At 63.7% G+C, this 10784-nt stretch overlaps 1 protein-coding gene across 8 annotated transcripts; it reads right to left on the minus strand.

Annotated features, from left to right (window-relative positions):
* Nucleotides 1–419: 419 nt before the first annotated feature.
* On the minus strand, nt 420–10333 carry SIGIRR (single Ig and TIR domain containing). 8 transcript variants are annotated; one of them, XM_074012657.1, is made up of 11 exons: nt 8384–10333; nt 6914–7053; nt 4592–4752; nt 3417–3615; nt 2795–2928; nt 2540–2680; nt 2147–2290; nt 1758–1860; nt 1539–1689; nt 1047–1236; nt 420–754 (listed from the first exon to the last, which is right to left on the minus strand). In XM_074012657.1, the coding sequence occupies exons 3-11, from the start codon at nt 4596–4598 to the stop codon at nt 591–593; spliced, it is 1233 nt and encodes a 410-aa protein (XP_073868758.1). In that variant the 5' UTR covers nt 4599–4752; nt 6914–7053; nt 8384–10333; the 3' UTR covers nt 420–590. The 8 variants fall into 8 exon arrangements, 7 of the variants coding, with proteins under 7 accessions (XP_073868758.1, XP_045228423.2, XP_045228425.2 ...); XM_045372488.2 differs by lacking the exon at nt 6914–7053 and having other exon boundaries at nt 10232–10333; XM_045372490.2 differs by lacking the exon at nt 6914–7053 and having other exon boundaries at nt 10201–10333.
* Nucleotides 10334–10784: the final 451 nt, after the last annotated feature.

Here is a 10784-nt window from a genome sequence, read left to right on the forward strand (position 1 = left end):
TGCCTGGACCAGGGGCTCTCACACTGGCTGCCTGAGGTCTGGGGGCGAGTAGGCTCTCGGACACCTCCATCCATCTCACCCAGTGCCAGGCCATTTATTTGTGAAGTCACTGTGGATATTTTTAAAACAGAAATCTTCTGTGACGCTCAGAACTTGAGGTCTCTAAGGGGCCTGCTCCGTCCAGAATCTGCCTGCATGGGAGGGGTCTAGGAACAGTCACGTCACCAGGCAGGGAGGCCCAAGGAGGCTACTGTGAGCACGGGACATGCCTGAGCTGGCTTAGGAAGGGGGATGGAGAGAGGGCAGATTTGGTGATTTGTGGGGTGGGGATGAGAGAGGGAGGGGTGGAGGGCTGAGAGAGCCACAGAGGGGAGCCGAACCAAAACCTTCTGCCGCATGGGAGGAGACTGAGGCCCAGGCAGAATCCAAAAGGACTTTATTTTCTGGCACTGGGAGGCACCCCTGAGGCCACAGCCTTTTCCCCCAGGGTCCCAGGGCTGCTGGCAGGGGGTGTGGTCCTGCTGAGCAGAGGAGCGATCCCCCAGCCCTGGCCCCCGCTGTCCCTGTGATCCTGCACTCTGGGGTGGGAGCTACATATCATCCTTGGACACCAGGCAGTAGAAGTCTGTGCGGGCACTGTAGTTTCGCGAGCCGAGGTCCGAGACGTCCACTTCACTGCTCCGGCCCTCCCCCAGCGAGACCCCACTCGTGTGCGGTGGAGCTGATGGCTCTCCAAAGACAGGCCCCCGGACACCTGGGATGGGGAGACCGATATGCCTGAGGTGGCCACCCACAGCCTTGGCCCAGACCCACTGCCAGGGGCTGCCCCTGCTCGCCCCCTGCTGTGATGGCCTGTGAGGCCCAGGAAGTTCCCAGGTAGACCGAGGGCCAAGCACCTCCCGGGCAGAGAGGCGGTGCAGGGGCTGTCCGTGCCAGGAGCAGTCCTCACCACCTGGGGCCCCCTCCAGGCCCTCTGCCCTGTGCCTCTCCCCACTCCGCCCCGTGCTGAGCTTCTCCAGTCGGAAAGTGGGGCTGGGCGGGCATACCCAGGTCTCCCTCAGGGTCCGGGTCCACCTCTGAGTCCAGGGCCCGGCCCTCCGGGACTCGGCCTCGAAGAATCAGCATGGGGTCCTTGTCATCCTGGAGCTGCGTCTGGGGGTCTCCTTCCACCGGCCTGTAATGCACCTTCCGCGGCAGCGCCAGCTGTAGTTCTTTCCAAAACTCGGAGGAAGGAGTCTGGGGGCCAGGTTGGGGCGGTTCGCAGGTGTGAACACCTCGGAAGCCCCTGGCGTTCTGGCCCCCAAGGGCACACCTGCGGCTGCCCGTGGGTTCCACGTCCTGCAACAGCTATTCCGTGGCTCCGGGGCCCTCAAGGGCCGCTCCCCGCATCAGGGTCCCAGGCAGCGGAACCTCCCCCCAGGGCCCATTCAGAAAGCGTGGTGCCGCAGAGCTCCCCACGGAGGGGTCCCCGCCTGGAGCCCGGGCACAGCCCATCTCCAAACCGCCGCTCGCCCCGGCCCCCCACGCCTGCTCCGCACCACGGAGCCGGGCCTCCAGAGCAGCAAGGTCACCAGGTGGCGGTGCTGGCGCAGCAGGCGGAGCGCCGGGTGCGCGGGATCGCGCCTCTGGCCCTCGAAGGTGATGAAGATGGGTCTGCGGGTGAGCTCCAGCAGCCGGCACAGGCCCTCCCTGCGGGGCGGGACCGTCAGGGGGGTGGGTGCTAAGCTGGGTCCCACCCAACCCCGCGCGGGACCAACCGGAAGCTGTGGCTGCACCAGGCCCGGCTCAGGAAGGCGTCGGAAAGCACCACGATGAGGCGGCGGCAGCGGCTCAGGTTCACCAGGAGGTCGGCGGAGGGCTCTGCGGGAGGGCGGGCGTCGGAGGTGCGGGGCGGGGGCGCAGGGGCGGGGGCACAGTGGCGGGGGCACGGGGCGGGGGCGGGGCCCTGATCGGTGGGGCGGAGCTCGTGGTGGAGGCGGGGCTCGGGGTGGGCGGTGAATGGGGCGGAGCTCGGTGGTGGGGGCGGGGCTCCGGTGGGATGGTGGTGGGGCGGGGCCTCTGGGGGGCGGGGCCCGATTGTGGGGGCGGGACCTCTGGGGCAGGGCCCTGTGGGGCGGGCCCTCCGGGTGGGCGGGGCCCGGGATACCAGCGCGCGGCAGGAGGTCGCGGTCGTCCAGGAAGAGCTTGTATCCCCGACGCCGCTCCAGCTGCGGCTTCAGGATGAAGTTCACGAACTTGCGGTCCTCTGGGCAGTCGCTGTAGGAGACGTAGGCGTCGTAGAGCTTCCCGTCTGCGGATGGCGGCCAGTCATCCCGGTGGCTCCTGAGGCGTTACTCCAGCCCTGGGGGTCCCCAACACCCCTAACCATCTCCCACGTGCACAGAGGCAGACCCGCCCCGGACTTTAACCCCAGCCGGGCCCGCACAGAGCCCCCTGGGGCTAACTCCTCCCCGCCCCACGCCTCCAAAGCTGAGCTCAGCAGCGCAATCTCAGAGAGGCCGTGGCGACCCCTCCTCGTGTCCACGCGGGCCCCACGCACCGTTCATCTCCACCTCCCCATACGCGTCCTGGTACCAGAGCAGCACGTTGAGACGGCACTTGACATAGAGCAGGGCAGCCAGCAGCAGGGTCAGCAGGACCAGGAGGGAGGCCAGCACCGCAGCCACGTGGCTTGTAGGGCCTGCCGATGGGCTGCCTGAGCCACTGCCCCTCCAGCAGCCCCCAAGCCTCAAGGTCCCTGGGCCTCACTAGGTCTAGGTCCCCTCCTACCCTCCACCTGGGGAACCCCCATCACCAGCTCTCTGAAGAGTGAAGGAGGAGGAGCTGACGTTCTGGATGGAGCAGGCAAAGGCCCCGTAGACCTCAGCGCTGGTCACATTGATCCCCAGGACGCTGGACACAAGCACCTCTGACAAGTTGGCCTTGTCCCTGGGGATACCAAGCCAGGGTCAGGGTCGGCCGTGGATACCAGTGGACACCCCAGAACCCCACCTGTCTGGGTTCGCCCAGGGAGGCTGCAGAATTGGGCCTCCTGGGTGGTTCTTGGGCCTTAAGCCAAGAGAAATGACCTGAACCTGGAGGGGGTGCAGATTTGTTTCAGAACAGCCGTCCCAGTCCTGGGTCTGGGGCCTGGAGGTCCTCTGATCACAGGCTTGGCCAGATGGTCAGCGTTCATTCAGGCCCTAGACTTTGCTGACACCCATAGCCCTGGGCAGTTACAAAGTGTGTGTCTACAGGGGCCATGCGGACCCGAGGGTCTGTCCCTGACATCACTGACCCTCCATCTGGGTCCACAGAGGCACTCTGCTCATGTCATGTCTGGCCAGGTGGTTACAGACCCAGGCGTTGGTCAGGGAGACCACTGCCCTTGGCATGTCTGAGAGGTCACTCTGACCCTGGATACCCAGGTCTCTTACCAGGAGTACTCGTGGAGGCTGTAGTGGCCCCCATTTCCCAATGGAAGCCCATCTTTCAGCCACTGGACTGAAGGCAGGGAGCAGTGGGGCCCAGAGACTACCCAAGCTGTGCAGTTCAGAGCCACTGAGCTGCCCAAGGCGGGCCTCAGCACCTGGTCTTCAGACGGGGAGAGGAAGTCAGGGGCCTTATCACAGACACCTGAAGAGAGAGGACACAGTGGGTCAGCTGTGCCAGGGTGCCTGGCCCTGCCACGTCCACAGTGGTCCGTGGTGCAGGAAGAAATAAGGCCTCTGTGTGGCTTGGCAGTCACACCATGTCTGCCCATGAGTCCCATGAGGACAGGCTTAGCACTTGGCACGTCTTCCCCCAGTAGTGGCCAGGCTTTGTGTGTTCCACCCACCCTGTGCTGAGGGGGCAGAGAGCAGTGGCCCGTCACAGTTGAGCTGCCTCAGGCCCACACTCAAGCCTCATCTGGCTGCTTGTCCACCCAGGACGTGAGTCCAGCCCCCCATTTCCCAGGTGCACCTGTTGCCCACCCCTGGTGACACCGTGAGGCCTGTCTCAGAGGAGGGGCCAGGCACTGCGCCCCTCAGCCTGGCCTGCCTCTGCTGGGGGATCTGCAGACAGTGTAGGCGCCAGTGGGTTTGGGAACCCAGATGCCCAGTGTGCCAGCACCTTCCACCTGGATGGGCAGAGCTAGGAGCCTGGAGCAACTGGCCTCATTCTTGCCTCAGGAGTCTTGGGGCCCTCTGCTCCTGGCCACAGGCAAGCCCTCCTCACCACCTGAGGCCTGAACTTGTTCATCTTTACATCAGGGTGATGAGCCTTAGCGGGAGTGAGACTGCCATCTTCTCAGTGGGGTATGGTCTCCTACCAGCTCACATCTGCCACACCCCTGCTGTGGGCCCCAGCAGTGCCCACTCCTAGTGTTCCTGGGCTTTACTGACCTCATGAGCCTGGTCTGAGGCAGGAGAGGGTACAGGGCTCATCCTCACCACTCGCCCTGGTTTCAGGGCCAAGGGCCCAGAGGGAGGGGTGAGCAGGGGCCTTTGTACCCCCGGCATGTGGCCAGGCAGAGCGCCTGGGACAAGAGAAGGATGCACAACGTGAAGCTAGCCTGAGGGGCAGGAGGTGGGAGTGGGAACTCAAGCCCATCCCTCTCTGACCTGCCTACCTGGCATGGTGCTGAGCCAGGGCCTCCTCGGGGCAGGCTGGGCTCCAGGGTCACCCCCGGCTCCACCGGGCTCCTCGGCCGAGCAGACTGATTCAAGAGCTGGGCAGGACTCCTCTCTGTCCTTGCAGTCAGCTGGACAGGGCACCTGGACGGGTCAGAGGCTGCCGCCATCCCCAGGGAACAAGTTAAACAGGAACAGGATGAGTTAACCAGTAACTGCCGGCCACAGACAGCACTGGCCCTGACCAGATGCCACCTTGAGCAGCCGCATGGATGCTGGCAGAGTTCTCAGAGGCCAGCAGGTGTCTCTTTGAGCCCCTTACATGTGGCCAGAATGGGCATCACCTCATGCAGCCCAGGGCCACAGGGAGGAGCCATCAAGTCCAGGACCACCTCCACCGGCCCTGGGGCCACCATGACGACCCCAGGGTGCAGTGGACGTACACCAGGTGGGACCCTGTCTCCTGAGACGGCAATTGGCCTCACTCCTGGCTGTCCCCTTCAATGGAGCTGCCACTGCAGGGGGTGCTGCAGTGCCAGAGACACAGCCTGGTCTTGGGGCAGGGGTGAGTGATGTGCCCTATACCATGGGGGGCCCATCTCTGACCACGTCTGGATGCAGCCAGGGGGTGGGTGCCCAGCTCTGACCCATGTCTGGATACAGCCGGGGGGGTGCCCAGCTCTGACCACGTCTGATACAGTCAGGAGTGCACATGAGCACAGACACCTTGAAACGCCTCGGGAAACGCCTCGGGAACCTCAGCTTAGCCTCGCCCTGCGGTTGTGAGGCTGGAGGGTGAGCGGGGCCCAGTGGGGATATAGGTCCCGGGTCCTGGGCCCTTTCCCAGCCCGTAGCAGCAGCCACATACACCTCAAGTCTCCCAAAGCTCCTCAGTGAGGTAGCCGCAGGGAGGAGCCCAGAGCCTCTTCCTTGGCAGCCCAGGGCCCTGAGGGCCTCCTCACTGGGTACCACAGGGTCACCCTGTTTATCCAACAGGCACTGACTGTCTACGCCTCTCCCTGCTGCAGGGACACAGTGGAAGTGGGGATGTGGGGATCAAGCCTAAGGTTCTGCACCCCAGCTCCCTCAGGTTTCTCCCCGCTAAGGCCCCAGAGGCGGTAGCAGGGACGGTCCTCTTAGCCTGCCACCTGTTCCCTCTGCATGGGTGAAGCACAGTCAGAGGCCCAGGTCTGGCTGTTTGGCAGTTTCCTCGGGAACCAACATGGCATGGGGTGCACTCCCATGGGGGATGGCAAGGGGGTCCTTGAAGAAGCCCTTGCGGTGGAGGACAGTCCAAGGAAAGTCTGACCCAGGGGAACCACCCACTGAGGGTCCTTAAAACACACACTTCCCAGGCCACCAACTCCTCACAGCAAGTGCGGGAGGACACACCCCCAGCCCAGCAGAACCCCCGGCATCTCCTGCAGTGCCTCCATGACTGCCCCAAGCTCAGACCTCAAAGTCCTCCCTCCAAAACAGCCTCAGAGCCTTCTGGAAGTCAAGGGCAGACTGCCAGGATATGAGCACAGCAAGAAAGTAGGTGCCCTCCCCTGCACCCTCTCCCCTGCCCACCTTCCCCTGCAACCTCTCCCCTGCACCCTCTCCTCTGCCTGCCTCCCCCTGCACTTTCTCTCCTCCCCACCTTTCCCTGCACCCACTCCTCTGTGCACCTTCCCCTGCACCCTCTCCTCTGCCTACCTTCCCCTGCACCCTCTCCCCTGCACCCTCTCCTCTACCTACCTCCCCCTGCACCTTCTCTCCTCCCCACCTTTCCCTTCACCCTCTCCTCTGCCTACCTTCCCCTGCACCCTCTCCTCTGCCTACCTTCTCCTGCACCCTCCCCTGCACACCTTTCCTTGCACCCCCTCCCCTCCCTACCTTCCCCTGCACCCACTCCTCTGCCTCCCCTCCCCTGCACACATCACATACACACAGCCCTCTGCCCAAGCACACCTGCACTGAGCTTCAGTCTCAGCCCGTGTGCACGCTTGCACCTCCCACACAGCACACTTCCTACCACACACAGCTCCCATTACCACTGCACAGAGCTTAGGCTGCAGACCCCTCACACACCTTCTGAGTATATACAACACCCATTGCAACACTTGTCACAGAGCCCAGGACCACAGGCACCCCACAGCACACACACTGTACCTCACACCCACCCTTGGCCGCTGATGCCACACTCACAGCCTCCTGCTCTCTTGCACTCTCTCACACACACATACACACATGCATGCATGGGTCCTGTGCACCGCAGGCCTCCTCTCAGCCAGGCCCTGACACAGGCTCACTCAGAGCAGCAGGGAAGGTACAGTCACCTGGTTCCCGTTCTTTCCTCCGGGGGGCAAATGTTGGTCATTGATGTGCCTTTGGGAGCAAACTCTCGCCTCTGCTGGGTCCCAGTGAGTGTCCACAGCACCAAGGCTGCTCTGGGTGCATCACCAAGCGCGGTGGGGACCTGGCTTGTGTTTATGTGTATTTTAATCAGAACTTTCCTGTAGCTTCCTGGCCTTGCAGTCACATCCTCTCCTAAACCTAAACCCCACCCAGGCACCCACCCCTTCCCTAGGCGGGCGGGAGGACGGGCAGTTGGTGGTTCTCACCCCGCCTGCCCCGGCTCTTCCTGTAGCTCTGAGTCAAGCGGCTCCTTCCTCTGGGGCCCGCCCCAACCCACCCAGGCACAGCACTTTCCTCTGTGCTGTGTGTGTGTGTTGTGTGTGTTGTGTGTGTGTGTTTGTGTGTGGTGTGTGTGTGTGTGTTGTGTGTGTGTGTGGTGTGTGTATGTGTGTGGTGTGTGTGTGTAGTGTGTGTTTGTGTTGTGTGTGTGTGGGGTGTGTGTGCTGTGTGTTGTGTGTGGTGTGTGTGTGTGTTGTGTGGTGTGTGTGTGGGGGGTGTGTGTGTGCTGTGTGTGCTGTGTGTGCTGTGTGTGTTTGTGTTGTGTGTGTATGTGTGTGTTGTGTGTGTGTTGTGTGTGTGTGTGTTGTGTGTGTGGTGTTGTGTGTTTGTGTTGTGTGTGTGTGGGGTGTGTGTGTTTGTGTGTGTGTGTTGTATGTGCGTGTTGTGTGTGTGGGGGGGGTGTGTGTTGTGTGTGTGTTGTGTGTGTGCTGTGTGTGTTTGTGTTGTGTGTTGTGTGTGTATGTTGTGTGTGTGGTGTGTGTGGGGTGTGTGTTGTGTGTGTGTGTTGTGTGTGTGTGTTGTGTGTGTTGTGTTTGGGGGGGTGTGTGTGTTGTGTGTGTGTTGTGTGTATGTGTGTGTGGGGGGTGTGTGTTGTGTGTGTGTTGTGTGTGCTGTGTATGTTTGTGTTGTGTGTGTTGTGTGTGTGTTGTGTGTGTGGTGTGTGTGTTGTGTGTGTTGTGTGTGGGGTGTGTGTGTTGTGTGTGTGTGCTGTGTGTGTTTGTGTTGTGTGTGTGTGGGGTGTGTGTGTGTTGTGTGTGGGGGTGTGTGTGTTGTGTGTGCTGTGTGTGTTTGTGTTGTGTGTGTGTTGTGTGTGTGTTGTGTGTATGTGTGTGTGGTGTATGTGTTTGTGTTGTGTGTGTGTTGTGTGTGTGTTGTATGTGTGTGGTGTGTGTGTGTTTGTGTTGTGTGTGTGTGGTGTGTGTGTGTGGTGTGTGTGTGTTTGTGTGTGTGTTGTGTGTGTGTGTTGTGGGGTGGGGGGGTGCTCAAAGGGGCAGGTTCCGGGGGTAATGGGTGGGGGGTCCTCCAGCCAGAAGACCCCAGCCAGGGCCATCCTGCGCACACACAAGGAGGACGGGGGACCGTGCAGCCTCCCCGGTGCCACTAGGACTCACACTCAGGAGCCAAGGGGCCAGCCGGTTTGCGCTCCGGTGTGCCTCTGACCTCTGACCCGGGGAACGGGGACCTTCAGAAACTTCAGTCAACAATGGGGCTCCAGCAGAGCTCATCAGCCCTCTCCCGGTCCCTCTCCCAGGCCCCGCATGGGTGAGCAGTTGCAAGGGGCTATGGCATCTTGCGGACCTTCCCTTCAGGCTGGGTGGGAGGGCAGCGCCCCCTTTTCCAGATAAGGAGCAAACACAGGTGGCTGAGGATCCTGGCTCAGAGCAGGTGAGGGGCAGACGGCATCTCCTGTTGTCACCACACTGACACCCCCCAGGTTGACCTGGGACTCGGGACCCAGTGACCGGTGGCTCGTGCTGCCCACACAATCAGACAAGGGTCTCCTTTGGCCCCTGGCCCTGCCCTCAGCCACATGGGGGCAGGGCTTCACCATGGAGGGGCTGCCCTCCAGCCTCCTGGCCCTGGCTAGGCAGCCTCACAGCAGCTTTCTCCAGGTACTTACCTGCCTGAGTCCCAGCCCCGCTAGGACCCTCCTGTGTCCAGGCACTCAGCCTAGGGTGATGGTGGACCTTGGGCTCGGGATCGTAAAGAGCTGGACGGACAGCATCCCTTCCCCCACAGAGCCTGGTACCAGCCCCTCCTTGAAGTGGGCCCTTGGAAGCCCCTCAAGAAGGTTCTCCCCACACTGCAGGTCAGGAAGCAGGCACAGCAGAGCCCAGGGCACCCCCGCAGGAAGCGGGAGCAGGGCCTCCAGCACAGGCCCCGGGGTCAGCCGCCAACTCCGAAGCCCGGGCCGGGCGGCTGCTCTGTGCACCGGTCTCGGCATCACCATCTCTCAGGGCTGGCTTGAGGTGACTTGGCACCCCCTCCTTCCCTCTCTCTGCTAAGGTCCTCCGCCCCCGAGCCCCCAAGTCCACCGTCCAGGGTGAGCATGAAAACCCACAGTCTCCGACCCTCGCCCGCACAGCTCTTTCGAGGCGCCCAGAATCTCAGTCCAAGCCTGGCCCTGGTCGCCTCGCACTGCCCACCGCACTCTGCTGGGCACCCTGAGGTCCTTAGAAAGCGCCAGCTCCTCCCGCCCTCAGACCCAGCCAGCGCCCTCGGTGCGCGGCCGCCCCTGCCCGGTGGGTTTGGTGCTCAGCACCCAGCAGCCTGCGGGTGACTCCCGCTCAGCTCCGACGCGCCGCCCCTCCGCTCCCCGCGCGCGCTGGGCCCCCTGCGCCGGTCCTGAATCAGGAACGTGGGCATCAGGCCGAGGGGCTCCGTTTCGCTCCCCTACCTCGTGCCCACATGCGCCCTGGGCACCCTCCAGGTGCGGAGGGCGGAGGACTGGGACGCGCGCGGGGGGCGGGCACGGGGGTGCGGCTCGGGGCGCTCGGCCCGGGCAGAGGCGCGCGGATGGCGGAAGCTCCACCCGGCGCCCGGCGAGCTCGGGCCCCAGCCTGACTCTTGGTCCGCCCTCGGCGCCTCAGGAAGCCTCGAGCTGGGATCCCGGCTTGGGGGACCGAGGTGGGATCCCCGCGAGCCTCGGCGCTCCTCGCCACGCTCTGTTCTGCGCCGAGGGTCACCAAAAAGCCGCTGACCACGTCCGGGAGAGGAAAGGGCGGCCCCCGCCCCCTTCGCCCACTTTCCTCCCTTCCCCCAGGCCTGGAAGGGGCCAGGACGCGGGCGAGCTCGGGCTTCCGGGCGACGCGGGAACCTCCCCGGCCCCGAGCCACTTCCTGAGAGACCGCGCCCGGGGACCAGCAGCGCCCCGGGCCCCCGATTCCAGGCCTGCAGCGGCTCTGGGAGGACAGCGACCTCCACTCACCTTCGCGGGTCTGATCGCGACCGCCACTCACCTGCTGCCAGGACTTGGGCTCGCGCGGGGCGGGGGCGGGGCAGCTCACCTGAGCCAGGTGCGCAGCGGCAACAGCCCCGGCGGCAGCAGCAGGTGCGGCCCCGCCCCGCAGCCAGGGCGGGGGCGGACCCCAGCGTCCCGCTCTGCGCCGGAGGCTGACGCTGGAGGCTGCGCTGCTGCCCGGGAGCCGCTGCCAGTGGCCAAACCAGCCCAGCCAGCCTGCAGAGCCCCGGAGCCCCAGAGCCTTGGGGACTCTTTGGAGCGTCCACCACCCGCAGGGTTCTGCGCGCCCGCCCCTACCTCTTCCCTTTCCTCCAGGAAGCCTGTCTTGACCCCCACCTCACCCCCAAGTGACCCTGATGTCTTCTCTTGCTACCCTCAACACCCCAGGTGCAGGGAGGAGAGGACTCCCATAGGCGCCCCTCCCTTGGAAGCCCATGGAAAACCGGAGAAGGGACAGGTGGCCTGCGGCGCCCTCACCTGGTTCCAAACCTTCCACACTCTGGGTCTCAGTTTCCCATCTAGCCCTGAGGGCAGATATAATCCACCCGGGA

The sequence above is a fragment of the Macaca fascicularis genome, chromosome 14, assembly GCF_037993035.2.
Source record: "Macaca fascicularis isolate 582-1 chromosome 14, T2T-MFA8v1.1".
NCBI classification, from domain to species: Eukaryota; Metazoa; Chordata; class Mammalia; order Primates; family Cercopithecidae; genus Macaca; species Macaca fascicularis.

Bases quoted from the DNA above. Each gene is read 5' to 3' on its own strand.
- SIGIRR (XM_045372488.2), bottom strand. The intron at 2,929-3,416 runs GTAAGAGACCTG...TGGTATCCCCAG, and splicing joins AGCCTCCACGAGTACTCCTG to GGACAAGGCCAACTTGTCAG. The intron at 1,861-2,146 runs GTATCCCGGGCC...GCCCTCCCGCAG, and splicing joins CGACCTCCTGCCGCGCGCTG to AGCCCTCCGCCGACCTCCTG.